Source organism: Meleagris gallopavo, chromosome 4, assembly GCF_905368555.1.
Source record: "Meleagris gallopavo chromosome 4, MGAL_WU_HG_1.1, whole genome shotgun sequence".
In the NCBI taxonomy this organism is placed as follows: domain Eukaryota; kingdom Metazoa; phylum Chordata; class Aves; order Galliformes; family Phasianidae; genus Meleagris; species Meleagris gallopavo.
The window spans coordinates 29,343,825-29,361,996 of NC_139407.1; the positions used below are offsets into that span (position 1 = coordinate 29,343,825).

An 18,172-nucleotide genomic window follows, 5' to 3' on the forward strand; every position below is an offset into this window, starting at 1 on the left:
TACAACTGCACTATTAAGAGCAAAAAATCACATTAACCTGCTTAATACAGCTAACATAGAAATTAACGCTGTAGGAATGTGTTTAAATTTGACACTTAGTAATTAAACTAAACCATATGTATTTAAAGTGCATTGTTCCAAAAGCACTCTCAAATCACTGCAGAGCTTTAGATAATTATGTATAGCAGTCAGTGCGTGCTGGAAAGAGAAGATGAATAAATGTTCCTGACAAAGTGAAAGGAACATCATCTGAAGAAAGAATTTGGGTGTTGGATAGCACATAACCTATAAATTATGCTGTCAAAAAAAAAAAAAAAAAGACAAAGAGATAGGGGAAATAAAGGTACAAAAACAGCTATTTCTTTAAGTGGAGCTTAGCTGCCGAATCCTTTTCTGTAAATCTAATTGTACACATTTTTAAATCAAGGATTACTTTGTTTTAAACATTCTTTCCTACATGTCAAAATCTGCACAGAGGAGCATGTATTTCTCAATATTTATTTGACAGCCTACTAAATTAAAATTGTAATGCTTACTAGTACGCTACAACAGTCAATTTATTAAAAAAAATGCTGCATACAAAGTTGTACTTGTATAATATTTACATGAAAAACACTATTTGGCAGCTAGTAGTCCCCAAAAAGAGAAGAAATCTATGGGTGACAGAATTCTACCAAAAATGACTAATGAAGAGGAAGAAGAATGAGGTAGCATGTGGATCTGCAGCAAAATACGAGGTAACTGTTAGTCTCTGCAGTCAGTAGCAGGTTGTCTTTCAGATCACAGGTACTTTTATAGTTATACAATTGTCCTTGCTTGCTCAACACTGAAGGTCTTAAAACAACTGACCTGGTTATTATCATTTTTTGTAGGCTGGGGGCTCCTATTCAAATCTCACACTGGGTAGCAATTTCAAAAAGTAACACAGAAAGGCAGTGAATAATGAACGATGTTATGACAGACTATTACAGTTTTAGCATAAGTAGAATAAGCAAACCTTTAGCAGCACAGCAGATTAACGACAGTTACAACAAAATGAAATCTGGTAAAAGGCACAGTTTCAAAATTATCAAACACAACAGATCATCCAAAAAGGCAGAAGAAGGCTTTTAAGATGCTGAACTTGCATACGCAAAATGAGTTACAGGGAACACTGCTGAGGATGGATGTAAGCATCTTACCCGTGAGCACAGCTTTTGCAGAGGGGTCTGCCAGATCCAGCGCAGATTTCCCATCGGTGTTCCGAATGTTTGGATCAGCTCCGTGCTGCAGCAGCACTGTGCAGGGAAAGCAGAAACAGTATCTTACCTCAGGGATACACAGATTATTTACAGTTAAGTGTCTCCTCGGCATGATGTAGGCACAAACACACATTGCACAATTTTATTTCCCCTTTTTTTTTTTTTTTTTTCTTTCCTCTTTCTCCCTTCTCTCCACCCCCCCCAAGCACTGCAGCAAAGAATCTCCTCCAGAGTAAGGCTAAGTTGGCAAGTTAAGATGTAGTAAGATCACATGACTCCTCCTGATAAACATGAACCCTGAATCTCTCGCAGAGCTCAGGTCTGGGTCCCTCCTGTCAGCTGGGAAGCTGTGTGTTCCCTGACTCACACTGGTAGATCTGCTAACTGCGAAACAGTCTCCTGCCTTCACCGCCCCTACTGCTGCTTGTTACCACTCCTGATCCTTTTTCTGCTCAATATCCAAAGGCAACCGTGCCTCTGTACAGCAGCAATGCTCCAGCCTTTTAGGGGCTCACCACTTAGGTGCAATATCTTAACCAGAGCATAGCAGCTTGCCCTCAAGAAGCACAGTAAATAAGGTAAGATGTGTCTTGGTACCTGCAGCCCTTATGTTTAGAAGCTATTATTCTCATTGTTTCCCCTGTGCATACACTAAACCTACAACACACAAAAATCCAGTTACGTTAAAAACCTCAGAGTGCAAAATGCAACCGTATGCCTAGGAAGGAATTAGTAGTGAATAACCACCTACAAAAGCTCATCCAAAGAAATGAAAGTGGCAAAGAAATCCAAAACAAAAGTAACAGAATTATATTGCAAGCACAATTTTAACTAGAAATAAACTTATTTTTAAATTAAAATCTAAACTGTCAGTACTGTCCTTATTCAAACCTCTCTTCTTACACAATCCCAGCTTTAAATGTTTATAGCACTGCCAAATGTCAGGTATTTCAGTTTAATGGGTCCTATGCTAGCTACTTGCCTTAGGCTCAATTTTTTGCAGAAGTGTGGTTCTTTAATGAAGTAAATTGACTTGTTTTATGCTTTGCCAAGAAGCTGTGATTCCTCTGTGGTTGTGAAAGAAGATGAAAATAGGCAGATTGAGATTTTACTAGGAGGGTTGTGTTTTGTTTTATTGTTTGTTGCTTTTTTGTTGTTGTTGTTGTTTAAATTTGCAACGTCAAGAGGAAGGCACAAAAATGAGAAAGTTCAGCAAGCACATGCTGAAAGAGTCTCGTTAACACCTGGCACCCATGTTTTCTGAAGATGCTATTTATGCCACACCTTTAGAAATATTACAGGCAGAAACAACTCCCAGTCAAGCACTCCAGCAGGAGGCGGTGAACAGGACCTTTTCCAGATTTTCTTAAATACAAGCAACAGAGAACGTAAGTAAATAAGTACAGGTAAGTATCTGTCTCTATTCTCTTGGATCCTGAGGTGAAGAAAGTTATTTGTCCCAAAACACATCAGGGAAAGAGCAAGACCCAAAATGATGAAATAGCATGCCTGGATAAGAAGATGAGAGGATTCATGCGGAAAAGAGCGTGGAACAAAGAGCTAAAGAAAAATAACTGAACAAGATGTTGCTGAGTTCCTCTCCATCATATGTGAGAAGTTGTGACAGTACAGTGAAGTTCCTGCTGAAAAGGGAATCACAACTTTATAAGCAGGAAAAAAAAAAAAAAAAAAAAAAAAACAACCCAGAGAACTACAAGCCAATCTTGCTTCTGTGACCAACAAGGTCATGGAGCAGATCCTCCTGGAAATCATGCACAAGGAAACCTGAGAGGTGATTGGTGAGAGCCAACATGGTTTCACTAAGGTTAAATAGAGCCTGACAGATTTGGTGCTCTTCCATGACAGGGTTACAGCATTGGTGGATAAGGGAAAAGCAAATGATGTCATCTACCTGGACTTGTGCATAGCATTTGACACTGTCCCAAATGATGTCACTGTCTCTAAAATGGAAAGACATGGATGTGATAGATGAATCACTCTGTGGATAAGGAATTGGCTGGATGGTCGCATTTAAAAGTTGTGGTAAATGGCTCAACACCCAGATGGAGACTACTGGCGTTCCTCAGGGGTCTGGATTGGGACCAGGCTTATTTAACATTTTTGTCAGTGACTGGGACAGCAAGTTTGTGAATGATAGTGAGCTGGGTAGTACAGTCAACATACTGGAGGGGAAGGGATGCTATCCAGAGCGACCCTGGACAGGCTCAAGAAATGCACCCATGAGAACCTCAAAGTTCACCATGGCCAAGGGCAAGGTCCTGCACCTGCGTCGTGCCAATCCCAGACTCAAATACAGGCTGGGTAACAAGTAGATTAAGAGCAGCTGTGGGGATAAGTACTTTGAGACACTAGTGAATAAAAAGCTGGACAGCTATGTCTGTTTGCAGCCCAGAAAACCAACAGTAACCTGGGCTGCATCAAATCAGAGGTAACAACAGGCCAAAGTAGGTAATTGATTCCCTCTACTCTGCCTTTATGAGTCCCATCTGGAGCTCTGTGTCCAGATTTGAGGCATCTAGTACGACAGGGATGAGGAGCTGTTGGACTGGGTCCAGAGGATAGCCACAAAAATAATCAGAGTGCTGGAGTATCTCCCCTATGAAGGCAGGCTGAGGGAGGTAGGCTTGTTTAACCTGCAATAGAGAAGGCTTCAGGGAGAACTCATTTCAGCCTTCCAGTACTTCAAGAGAGCTTATAGAGCTTATACACATGGGGGAGACTGACTTTTTACATGGGCAGATAGTGACAGGTCAAGGGGGAATGTCTGTGGATGATCCACTCCCAGAGGTGCTCAAGGCTAGGTTGGATGGGGACCCAAGCAACTCTGCCCACAGCAGTAAGATTGGAACATCAGGCTTTTCAGAGAGGAACATCTGAGATTTGATCAGAGTTTGGAAAACTCTGAGGCAGCTTAAGTTACAAGAATGACAACCTCAAAATGAGAGGTAATAAGGTTAAGGGGATCTACAATTTCCTGAGCCAGATGCTAAAAAAACAAGCAGAGTTGCAAGTCTATCAATTTCTCTGTCCTGTGCAAGCCAACAAAGAACATCTTCCCACTACTTCTCCTGGCACAAAAAGATGATAACTTGCTGCTCCTTTCAGCTACTCTCTTGGCCCAAACAGCCAAGAATTATGCAGTATACTTAAAGAGTCTAGTCATGCTAATAAACTCCAGAGAGCTTTGGTGTGGCTTAACAACATACAATTTTCACATCAGGTTTTTAATGTGTTTTTTTTTGTTTGTTTGTTTGTTTTAATCTAAACACATACATTAAAAATTGACTAAAGGTGCTTCAGCTGGATGCCTACAAAACCCCTGACTACCATGGAACAAGCACTTGAAAGGGTCAAACCGAGTTCAGAAAAATAACTTGTTGCAACTCCTTTGCAGTAACTATGAGACTTAGCCTTCTTTCCTGCAATCAGTTTTCCTGTTGGTCATAGCCCTGCTAACCTCTCTACCAGCCAAGGCTGTGGCCCTACTAACAGCTTCCTCATTCAATCCTACAGACAGATCTACATAACAAATGAAACAGCATCTCAAAAAACTCAATTATATAAATAATGACTGAATGAAAATACAGATTAATACAAAAAGCAAATGTGGATCAAAAGTAGCATTGTTCCTATACTATTTGATTTTATCCTTTCCACACTTCCTCAGTACATAAACTCACAAGAAGATATCCAAGTGAGCAATACTGTCATCAACATGAATTAACAAAAGAAATGCAGCATTTGATGTTTAGCCTATTGGCGTAACAGCTGTACTTTTACACTTGGCAAACTACAGGTGGCTTTTAATTGAATGTTCTCCTGCTTGCAGAAAACCTTTAGCACTTTAGCCCAATAAAGTCTTTTCTAACCACAGAGTATTTGAGACCTAGATACAATGTGTTTCTAAATTTCCTTTTCAATGCACCGGCATTGTATAAAAAATGTCCAAGATAGATCTTCTGTTTGAGAAAAATATTCCCTTTATAATGAAACACAACAGAACAAGCCATTCTAACCAACTGTAGCTATTTTGGACTTCAAATATTGCACACTGCTTTTAGAGGATGTTTTCTGAGTACCATTAAAAGGAAATGTGGCAAAAGTTTAAATCAAGAGCTTGCTGTTAACAGGCAAGCATTTGGATTGCATGTACACAAATTCCCTCCCAGAGCTCTGTAAATGAGCAGATTTTGATATGCTGCTTTTATTTCCCTTGGATAGAGGAGACACTGGGGTTTGCTGTTTTTCTGCACTGCATGCAGTGCCTTTAGTAATTGAACAATAGTACCCAGCTATCAGTGCCTTTTCTACAAACCGTATCATACAGTGTAAAGAAGCTGCTCAATTCATTGAATCTTCATGTTATATATTGATATCAAAGCTCTGTAAGCCTAACTGTACAACATGATTCTGCATGAAGGTGTTGTACAATCTATTTTTATCCTCATTATAACTGCTACAATACTTTTCCTGATTTCCAGTACCAACTGAAATGCTTTAATTATGCTATTATTCCCAATCAGTACTACAGACAAGGGACAGAGCCTTCCCATCTAAAATAGAAAATACTTTCAGTATTGCGCAGATCATGAACTACAACCACAAATTATTTCAGATACTGCCAACTTGCTACAGCAGGATGAATCCTAAAATTACACACTTGGCCCCCAGCCTCCTGGCACAGCTATTTTGAACTGCGAAGCTAACTGACACTACCTCATTTGGGTCTCAAGAAGTCCACCAAGAACAAACTTTCCCATTTCTAGGCCATTTCAACCTCCACATTTTCACCAGAAAAATACAGCAAAAGCTTCCACTGTTAACTATGCAGCAACAAGAGAGAAGAAAGCCTCACAAGAGAAAGAAAAACAAAAAACGGAGCTTGTCTAAACACAAGACATTACTTAGTCAGATAGCCCTTCCTACTTCATACTGCCCGAGCTAAAAGTGCACCAAAGGAAAATATTTCTTATTAAAGGCAGGGACACAAATAGAATGGGAACAGAATGGGAATAAAAAATCCAATGGCAGGCATGATCAAAGATCAGAATATTTCTGTTAGAGTTGCCCAGGGCCAGCATCCACAAAATTCCTTGAGAATACCCACTGGAATGCTGATGTAAAAGTTCACATTTTGTTTCCGATAAGATGCACATAAGTACAAAAAAGGCACATCTAAGCTGTTTGACTGCTGGGAATGAAAAAGACAAGAATAGGCAGACCTTCCAGAAGCATCTGCACTTAAAACAGCCTAGTGTTTTTAACGGCACTGCCAGAGTCTTCAGCTCTTCACATTTCTGCCAAAGAAAACCTTAGTCCTGCCTCATACTGTCTCTTCCCTCCCACTGAACCACTTTGTCCCACAGTCCTGTTCTCACAGTCTCTTCCAGCTACCCTAGCTCTAACCTTCATCTTCTCCCTTTTCAACTTCACTTTCTGAAAAAGACCTCTAAAGGTCCTTTCTAAACTAAATTACAGTAGCTTTATCTACTCATTCCCAAAGTATCAAGGTACGGAGAAAACAAATGCCTTAAGACAAAGCCCTCCTTTAGTTGCACAATACATGTGCAATTGCACACTAAAAAAAAGGATACCCCCAAGTTGCTCAGCTTTTTATTAATCTTAGGTCCCAGGAACATGAAGATGTCAGCACTAGCCCATACAGGTCACGTTTCCAAATTATACGCAACAAGAAATGTAATGTCCTCATCTATAACCAAGTTCTAAAAATATCTAGACAACAACAATGGATTCCAATTTACTAATTTTTTACAATCAAGGCTAAATGCCTCGTCTCCCCAACTACTTCTATATGTAAATCAAAACTTTTCACGTTACAAGAACGTGAATTTCTTGCCTAGAAATTACAGAAATTACAGGAATTATTTCTGATTCAGACCTAATAATCCCGTTTTGCTAAGTTAGCAGACACACGAGTGCTTTTGCAAAATGACCTAATACAAAACAAAAGCCATAGCATCCCATCCTTAGCTTCATAAAGTTGGCTATAAAAGATAATCCAACTACAGCATCCACCCCCACAGCTGTGTTACTGCTCAACTTCTACTTCTGTGAGCAATTCCAGCCTTGACTGTACGATAAAAATGCAACTATTCACTAGTCATCAGAACTACAAGGTGAAAACATGACAGGCAATGTCACTACATAGGGCTACAGACAGCTTGAAAGGTAAGTACTACAAGTGTCCACTTGATCTATCTATTCCCACAAGCCTGGAACACCACTGCCATCTTATCTACGGGGAATAAGAAGTAGTAAAGCAGTCCTATGCTCTTGAACGTCACTCTGTAATAAAAGCCATCAAGGGTGAATCAAGAGAGGATTACGGAGCAGAAAGCAATAAGCGTGATAAAGGATTTACTTAAATGTCAGGGTACAGCACAGGAGTCAACTGGGCATATCTGGGAGTACTGCTGGTGGCTTTTTGGTAAGAGAAGATGCAAAGCAGGTTCAAAAGACAGAAAAGGAATGCATTTAGTAGGGAAGAAAAGGGCAATAAAAAAAAAGCATACAAGAAGCAAAAAGGAATGGTAAAAAAAAAAAAAAAAAAGATATGGTAAACAATTAAACCTCCAAGGGAATTTGCAGAGAAATATAATAAAAGTCATCATGAGTGAAGATAGGACAATAAGAAAAAGCAGCATAAGACTGGATCTCCAGCAACAAAGGAGTCTGTAAACAGTGAACTGCTGAAGACTTCAAAGATCTGCATTAGCGCAGCTGCTTTGCAGGGTTTTCCTGCTCAGATGGCAAACTGGAATGGACTTCTCTAGGCTGAGGGCTGCTCTCTGAGACATAGACTTGCTAACCTGAGAAATTACATCCAGCTACTCTCAGCATCCTGGGACAAATGGGCCATGCAGAGCAGTGCTTAATTTGAGAGGGAAAAAGGAGGGTGCCCAAGCCAAGCTGCAAAGGGATGAAGGTATATCTCTAGCAGGATAAGAACAGACAACATGCCAAGACGAGGGAAGGAAAGCCTTCAACATCTTCTGTTGCACCTCTCTACAATGTAAAATTGTAAAGCTGTCTCCTGCAAAACAGTACTATCACTGATTACAGTTTCATGTAGTCTATGTTGGCAGCAACCATCCTCAGCCCTATGCTGCCCACGCTCCCTTCGAGAGCTGCAAATGTTTGGCCTAAAAAAAGGAATATCAGTAAAGTTAAAGTGATCTCTTGCCCAGTCCAGTTCATTTTGCAATTACATTATGTAGTTTGGTTGGCAAAAGAAAGGACAGTAGAACATTAGTCAGTGACAGGAGTTGAAAAGAATCATTTATCTGTCAGCAACAACTCCTAGAGAGTATATCCAACATCAACAGACAAGGACCTGGTGGGTCAATACTGGCTCCAAGCACTTCCAGCTGTTTGCTTTCCTTACTGCCCTTGTTCAGGGCATCCCACTTTCCCAGTACTCCAGACAACAGCTCTATAGCCAATGAATCACCTTGTTGGCTTTGCTCTTTGTTGGGGTCAGAGAGAGCAAGATACAAATACGTAGGCTGTAGTAACACAAAGCAGATCAGCAGAATCTTACAAAGGCAACATCAGGCACTGCTACTCCAAAACAAAAAACTGAAAACAGAAATAGAAAAGTAGTTTCTGTCCATGTTGTTGGAAAGAAGAGGTCTGATAGCAGGAGAATGCAGGAATTAATCCTGCAAGCCAGTTCCTGGAGAAATGCTGCTTTAAAATAAAGACACATGGTCTTACATGATTGATTTTAAGTGACAGTAAGCTTTCTAATGAAGGAAGTCAAGTACCTCATATTGAGAGTGACCATGAAGGAACAGCAGAGGAAGCATTATAGACTACCACAGTCCCCACTTCCTTGCGCTGCTGACGGGAGGGGCACAGAAGAGAGTGAATAGAAGGGAAGGTGTTTGTTTTCTTTTAGTTCTCACTGCTCTAGTCTGTTAGGCAATAGCAGTAGGCAATAGATTACATTAATCTCCCTATGCCAAGTCTGTTTTTCTCATGACAGGACTTGTTAGCGGATCTCCCTGTCCTTAATGCAACCCTTACTTTTTATTTTTCCCCCTCCATCATATTTTCTCCCTATTTATTTATGGTAGAGGAGTAAGAGAGACTGATGTGATAGAGCTTCACCAATTGACAATATGAAACTATGAACTGCTTGCACATTCCCATTACTTTATCACTAGATTAGCAATAGGTGCACCTGAGGACAGCATTAATATACACAAGGAGAATCAACACGTAGACAGATTAAAACATGGCTCCTTGCAGAGATACTTCTTTCTTCATGGCCAAAACCACCATCCAGACCATAAGGAACAAGAACTAATCACACCTCACCTCCTTTCTTGACAAAGGTCTGCTCTTCAAAAGACAGTCTTCTCATGTATGCATCTGATGTAAAAATTGAATCAGATCCAAAAGTAACAGGATGCAATTAGCAAACCTGCAGCTACCAAATGGAGCAGAGGCTCAGAGAAACCAAAGATGTAAACAATGTCTGGAAGTCAGACTTCAGCTTTGATAAACGCACAACAGTGGACTCCAAGGCAGCAACAAGAACAGATCAACAATTGGCAGGAGCAAGGTCTCCAAATACTTTTTTCATTTAACTTTTTTGCTTGTTCTGGTCTGGGTTTTTTTTTCTGGGGGGGGGGGCGCCAAGGAAGAACCTATACAAAACTGAAAATATTAAAAAGCATCACTTGAAAAGGACTTGATCCTACGTAAGCTCTAATTTTCCATAAAGACAGTTTGCCCCAACCTTTTTGGTGGTTTTTTTTTGGCCCCAGTGCTACTTTTAGACTCCCTGCTGCCATTTCAGTTTCTTAACCAGATTGCCTGACTCCTGCCCTGTATGTATACCATAACTTCACCTCCCAAGGCATGAGAAAACACTCAGTGTGTTCTACAATTGCTTGCACTAGAGACAAGATTTTTTTTTTTTTAATAGAACACACTGCTTGATTGATCTGATCTTAGCACTTCAAAGAAAGGTGGGAGAAAAGGGATATAAACCAGAACAAAAACATTTCCTAAAAGCCGTAATTGCAAGTTTGAGCTCCCCCAGCAGGAAAAGAAGATGTCTTTAAAAGGTTCCCTCTGTGAATGCTCGCAACAGCCTCCCGGTAAGTAAGCATGTATTAATACAGATTAGTTTTCTGCACGTAGGAAGCACTACAAAATTGCTCACTGGAATGCAAGTTTTACCTACAAGTGATTAAATATGCATATAGAGAGAGAACAAGCAGAAAGTTCTAAGGGCTGTAGGCAGCACAGCAGGCTGATAATATCCTTCTGCCCTCAGAGAATGAGCCAGAGCTGGTAGATTGCTCAGCCCACGTGAACAGCAATTCAAAGCCTTGATCCTGCCTAGACTTAGCGAAGTAAATATTCCCATTTCCTTTTCTGGGTTGAACACTTTGCAATTTAAAATTTTCCACCTCAGCTAACCAAATTAAGTAGAATACAGTCTTCTAAATAGTGACAGCAATCTTAGCATCACTGCTGTTCTGGTTTCTGATATTTTGCATCATGTAAGAGATAGCCCCATCGGGCCAGAAGTCTTTCCTGAAGCATTCAAGTTGGGTAGTGTAAAGGAAGCTTTGGGATTACTATGGTGAACCTGCACAGAGTTCCAGGAAATCCATGTCAAAGATAATACGTCTCTGAGCTAATGAAGCAATGCAAGATCATACGCTTATGGTCTTTTATTTACTTTTATTTATTTAGTCCAGCTTATTTGCACCCACACATAGGTACTGCTTTTCCACAGGATCAGAATGGCGAGATTGGTAGGGACCTCTGGGTCAGTATGGTCCAACTCCCACACCAGCAGGGACACCGAGAGCAAAGTGCACAAGATCATGTCCAGAAATCATCTGAATATCCTCAAGGATAAAGATTCTATAACCTCTCTGGGCAACCTGTGCCAGACGTTGGTCACAGTTAGACTTAGAAGCTGTTTCCATATCTTCAGGAGAACCCTCCTATATTTCAATTTGTTCCACTGCACAGTGGGGCTTAGGAGCCACATTCAGTGCTCATTTGAAACACTTATGTTAATAAGCACATAATATGGAATAGGAAACTCTTTAACCAAAAGAGTTTTTCAAAAATACATTTTTCCATATGAGTCTTTGAAAACATTTAGGACATTTATTTGATGGTACAGGCTGAACCCTCAGTATATCACAAAAAAGTTCAAGCTCCTTTCCTTGCAAACAACTCTTCTGCAGCTATGTAGTTTCTAAGCATTTCTTTTAGTATAATACTTAATGAAAAGCTAGGAACCTTAACAGCTGCCCTGATGGCTGAGTAACTGATAATTTTTTTTTTATCTATATCCCAAGCTTAAAGCCACTTTAAGGACAAACTTTCACTGGTTGGTCCCAATTTCACTTCTCTGAACAAATTCACCTTTCTGCTTCAAGTTTTATTCAAATAAGCATCACCTGTAATCCCAATATCCTACTTGACAGATTGAAAACCGTGCTTTCACTGCCCTTGAAAAGCAAGAGCACCAGTACAAATCAGGCCAACAAGTAGCATCAAGAACAAAGGAGAAGTAAGAGGAGACAAAGACTAATTTCAATCTCCTTCTGCATATGCTAACCATTTCTTTCATGTGAAGTTTTGAGGGGGAAAAAAGATCTTAGAAGTGATACACTGCATGTGGAGTTAGCTATGTGGCAATCAGAATTCATTATTTCCTAGTGTGTTAAATTGAAAGCATCCTCGTTGCTTCTTGGGTTTAAAAACCCAAAGTAGTCCTTTAGGACTACTATCAAATGAAACAAAAGGAACATGCACAAACAAAATCAAGGGTTTGTTTTGTTTTGTTTTTGTTTTTTTTTTCTTTTTTTTTTTTTTAAGCATTTAAGAGATTCAAATCATAGCAGTAGCTCAGAACCCACCCTTAAGTGAGGTGAAGTCCATGAGGAAAAAAAAAGCTACCTTACTTCAAAAAGGTATTTCCTTTCCCACAATCACCATCAAGGGTGATGCCAATAGGACCTAACCGTCCGAGTCTACCAAGCACTGAATGATATGATAAGCATAATGTGTAAGAAACCTTCCAAAACAGCTTTATGAGTAACCACAATGATCTATCTCAACCTTCAAAAGAGGAAGTTTTGTGCTGGAGGTATCTTGAGCTAACAACTTGTACCAAGCACGCTGAACAACAAAGAACTTTATGTGAATTAACAGAAACTGAGCTGTGTGAACCAAAAGGTCAATTTAAGAGCAGGAGTACTGTCTCTTAACAACAGCCAGAAAAGGATACCTAGCAAAAAGTTAAGAACAGGGTGAAAACATGCAACATCTTTACAGATACCACCCAAGTTTTCAACAGTGTTCCACTTGGGGATGATACCTTAGTCAGACACCAAATACAGTAACATTTTAATATTATGAGCTGAAACTCTTCTCAAGAAGCTCCAACTTCTGCATATTTTGAATAAAACCTGCATGTTGTCTAATTTTGTTAAATTGGCATTAGCTCATAGTGAAGTTATAAAATATTTAAGAAATGGAAGTACAAGAAATCTCAGGGAAACTAAACAGGTCAGTCCATGAAATAATGGCTAAAATTACAAATTGGCCAGAAGATTTAGCTAGTCTCAAAAAAAGCTGTTTCTGAAGCAAACCTCAGGAAGTTAAGAATACACCAAGTTCAAACGGATGCCGAACAAGTGACTAGCAAGCAGTACTACACACATTACTCCTAAAAACTTTTACCTCCTACTCTCTTAGACCACATTATTACGTAAAACAGTTGCATCACTTTCTATTCTTACAGGATAGGATCCATTTGTCTTCCAATCCCAGGGCTGCTTTCCACCATGTCTTGTTATACAGGGCAGTTATAATTTTTTTCTTTTTAGCAGTAAGTCTTCAACAAGAAAATATTCTACACTGCACAAATCCCTTGGCCTATCACCTAAACATCACAGCCACTGTGGATATCACTGCAAGCAATCATCCACCATTTAGATCAGTCTGAGTGGATTCCTCTTTTGGGTTGCACCATCCTCACATCACTCCAACCAAGAAAATGAAAACAAATTTTCACAGCCACTTCCTCTTTGCTCCCTCTCTTATCATTTGAAATTCTATCTTTTAAGCTTTGCTATTTGCAGTAGCAAAAGCAATACAGTAACTGTAGGGTCAGTGACTGTTCACCTTAAGTTCATCAGGAAGACAACTGACTAGGCTCATCTTAAATAAAGAGGATGGAAGTTCAGTACCCAGTGATCACAATGAAGTCAAGGGCACACTGACTAAGCAAGACCAAAGAATTGCTCTGCCTGCTTAGACACTGTATCATACCAGACCATTAAGAATAGAAGCAGCACAAACAGCAGGATTCAAGTCAGACACCTCAGCCTTTCCCAGAAAGGAACAGCATTATCTAAGAAAAATGGTGTGTTTGTGTAAGTATGGAAAAATAAGGATTTACTGCAGTACAGGAATCTACAGTCATCATGAGTATTACCTGCATGCAAGTCTAAAGCAAAAAACAGAACAAGAGGTAAGCACTCAGTATTTTCAGTAGGCTTCAATCACAGAAAGTGCATTTTCTGAACTTGCTTTAATGCTGGAGAAAAAGCACATCATTAAAGAGAGGCAGCTGCCATTGCTTATTATATGACAAGTATTTAACTGCCCACGTATTTTACAAGCAAAACCCTTTATGTTCAATAGTCATACTTTAATCCATGCTTTCCATTAGATCTGGAAGAGATCCAAGAGCTCTGCTAGACCTGGCCACTGCTACGCCTTAACAACTACACATTTATCTAGAGATTGTTTTCAAACCACATATGAACTGCATTAAGACTGCATGGTTCCTCTGAGAAGCTAAAAGCAGAGATTGCTACACTAATCTGAAGAATAATCCCACAAAATTAAGTACTCCTGCACAATATTTAGAAAGTTGTCATAAACTGGTAGCAGACACGTGAAAGCAAGCAGTTAGTGCCTGCAACAGCAGCATCTGCTCCATTACCTTATTCTAATATGAAGCTGCTGCTTCCTTTCTTTTACCTTCCTTTCCTCCCTGTTTGCTAAAATATTAGAAGACATACATTACTGTATGTATTTCTACAAATACATTACTGTAATTTTCAGACATTATTGTGCTGTAACTCCTTGATGCAAGTAACCAGACTCCAATTTAATCATTTGTAAAGAAATATCGCTAAATAAGTGTCTTATTGTCCTGTGATTGTTCTGTGCCCAGCAGACAAATGAGGAAGAGACTTATTTTCTTGATACCTGAACTTTAGGAAAGAAGGGAAAAAACAACTGGGGATGTCTAAAACTCAGATAAGCTGCAACACATTAACAGTGGCAAGGCACATGCCCACAATCCATTGGTTTCAAGGATCCTCATAGTTCAAGATCTGCACGAAGCTATGCAAGAGGAGGTAGGGATCGAATATGAGGAAAAATGTTTTAATTATGAGTACTGGTACAGCCTCAGAACTCAACAGGTATTTAGATAATGCCCTCAACAATAAGCTTCAGATTTTGGTTAGCCCTGAAGAGCTCTCAAGCAGTTGAACTGCATCATTGTTGGTCCCTTCCAACTGGACAATTCTAAAAGTCATATTAAGATGCTTTTATAGCTCTGTAGTATTCTTGGTGTGACCTTCCCCCCAATACAACCAACTCCCCATTCTTAAAAAAAAAAGTAAAAAGATAAAAATACAAGACTTAAACAGGATAAAGGTTAATTTTTTCAGGTTGGAAAAAGAGACATTGGAGGAAAGAAAACAAATCAATAAAGATATGTGGAGGGCAAATAGAAATGAGTGTTCCCCATTTCTCACAGAAGTCTGAAAGAGTTTGCAATAAGTGTCAATCAGACAGTGTTTTAAAAAAAGGCAGCTTTGTTTTTTTTAGCTGTAACATTACATTGCCAGAGAACACCTTTGAAGCCTAAAGCTTGGTGGTACTAAGTAGTTATTAGATCAATTTTTCCAAAATTGCCAATCAATGGCTGTGCAACATCATCTGGATTCAGTCTCTGCTTTCTTAAGTTCCTAAAATGCTGATCACCAAGAGAAGTAAGCGTACGCTCAAGCTACAGTCCCTGAGCATCTGCTACACGTCACTGGAGAAAGTGAGCCACATGAATCTTTGTTAAGAGCCCAGCACAGACTTTTAGATGAAGTGCATCATCCTTTCTCCCCTACCTGTCCTATACAACAGTCATTAACTTTACTTTGCAAAGAGTGTTTGGAAAAATGCTGCAAAGTTCTCCATTTGTCAATTATTTTGTGAGTAAATGTTTCACTGAGGAACAAAACCAATATCCTATGTCTGTGGATATAGCATGTAGGGACATGGTTTTGTAGTGGACTTGACAGTGTTAGGTTGACAGTTGGACTTTGTGATCTTAAGAGTCTTTTCTAACCTCAATGATTCCATGAGTCTGTTAAATCAGTACCAGAAGCACAAGAAACCACAGGTCACTGTCATTTGCTCTCTTCCAGTTCAGATTTTAGAGAATTATGTATATACTCCAAATTTTAACCAGTTTATGACATTTCCCATTACCACACAAGCTTCCAATTGACAGCAGTCTAACTTTGGCTTGTAAAGCTGACCATTAATAGTACTTTTAGCACAAACACATACATATTCTTCCAAGGCTAGAGCTAGTCAAAAGCATATTCTACAGTCCTACTGCAATCATCATCTAGTCTGCTAGTCTTCCCATTGCTTCAGTACCTTGAGTTTTCCTCCAAAGAATTGCCATTCACAAACATACCACACCTCTGCACTCTGTTCAATTTTCACTTTATCCCTTTTTGACCTGTAAAGTGGCTAAGAGAGCAGTATTCTATGCTAGGGAATGATAAAGAACAGATGCAGACTGAGGTGACACAGAAAAAGGAAAGGCAAGAAAATAAATTGGACAATTATCCCACTGCATCATTTGGAAGGTGTCGAGAGAGAGACACAGATAAGGCTAGATGATTAATTCCTATGGAGTCTACTGCTTTTCTGGCAGATACTTACGTTCACCAACAAATTGCACACTACATGGGTATTTCCAGAGAACATTTTTCAATTAAAGGCTTTTTAAAAAGCATACCACACTAGTTTAAAAAGGAACACTAGGAATGTGATTTTAACAGGCCAATTTCTTCCTTCGTATCAATCATAACAGTCTACACTTCAGGTGTAAACTGTACTACTGTACAACATATTCCACAAGCTATTCAAACATTCATTCCTAGTATTCACACCCTAAGCAATCATTTTTCATTATCCTTGCATATACTCTGTTCCTTCACAGGACCTTTTGAGATTAAGGCTGAAGACCTTAATATAAAAATTTTATATATAAAGCTATTAAGGAGAAACAGGATCATGCCTACTAGCTGGCCCAGTAAATATAAATTATACACAAACTCAATGCAAAAAAGAAATACATTCAGAGGATGGTGAGGCACTAACTGTTCAAGAGATGCTGTGATAACCCATCCCTGGTGGCACTCAAGGCAAGGATGAATGGGGCCCTTGGAAGCCTGATCCACAGCAGAGGTTTGGAACTGGAAGGGAACTTAAGGCCCATGCAACTTAAGCCATTTTATGAAAATAAAAATAGAGGTTTTGATTTATAAAAAAAATTGAAGTAATACTAAATACATTGAGGCAAAAACACCATAAAAGTTAACGACATCTTGACTGAAAAGCCCTTTATATGCTCTAGATACATTTAGAATGATTGAAGTGTTCAATTTTATTTGAAATTGCTTTTGCTCCAGGCTACAGCACACACTGAAGATATATAATCACTGTAAGCAGTGGTGTCTTGCAACTTGCATTCGAAAGCTCCAAAGGACAAATATTTCTCTATATTGTACAGAATAAAAGGTTAACCATCTTTCTAACCATTACGACAACATACAGAGCAGCCTGAAAAGCAAAGACATTTACCAAGATGCAGAGAGAATTCTACAATCAGACTTTGAAGACCCTAACTTAGGGGTAGGAGACTCAACCATCCCTCTCTATATTCATTTCCAAATGCAAGTTCAACAAAGGTTGAACTGCATAACATGAAAAAGTTAGTCCTAAATGACTACCACAATACCTACATGATGGTTTAAAAAAAAAAAAAAACAACAACTGTCTTCCATCTCACATTCAGCATATTAACAGTTATAAGTGCACAAAATACGTATCTGGTGAAGTTTCAGTAAGTGACGCACTTACCAATACACACATCTATCTTCCCCTTGATAGCAGCCTCGTGCAAAGGAGTGTAGTTCCAATTGTCTCTAGCATTAGGGTCTGCACCTTGGCACAGCAACAGACTAACCACTTCAGCATGACCAAAGGAGCAGGCGTTGTGAAGGGGTATCAGCCCTCCGTCGTCACGAGCATGAACATTGGCTCCTGTCTGTAGCAAGTGCTCTACAACATCCTTCCTTCCAAACCCTGTAAGAAAACATATTGCCGTTCAACTGCTTTGCAAAAAGAAAAATGACAATATTTAAAACTCTTCCAGAAGAGAAATTAATACACAACACTTAAAGGATGCAAGGAAGAAGCTGACAGCTTCTCCCCAAGTCGAACATACAACTCAGCTGCAGTACCACGCTGGCAAAGTGGTAACAAATGATTTCCAGCAGCCAGCACCCTCTGTGACAGGCAGCACTTCTTGGATGAGGACTTTCCAAATGTTTTCCTTACATCAGAGAAGTAGCCCCTGGCCAGGAGTTCCATTTCAATGTGCTCAGCCTCTTTTTAGCCACAGCACAACACCAGATACAATTGTGCAGACTTCCAATGTAGAATTAATATGCTTTTCCCCTGCCACAGTCCATATGGCAAAGTGTCTGGACTAGACACAGCTGCTTGCATCCACACTGGCTTAATCACTT

At 39.5% G+C, this 18,172-nt stretch overlaps 1 protein-coding gene across 1 annotated transcript in view; it reads right to left on the minus strand.

The window, feature by feature from the left end:
• The window catches only part of TNKS (tankyrase), a 107,927-nt gene that overhangs the window by 82,090 nt on the left and 7,665 nt on the right, over positions 1-18,172 (minus strand). The window contains exons 2-3 of the mRNA XM_085222639.1: positions 17,502-17,726; positions 1,182-1,277 (exon numbers count right to left, since the gene is read on the minus strand). Of these exons, the coding sequence (XP_085078765.1) occupies positions 1,182-1,277; positions 17,502-17,726 (321 nt within the window). The remainder of the gene's footprint in view (positions 1-1,181; positions 1,278-17,501; positions 17,727-18,172) is intronic.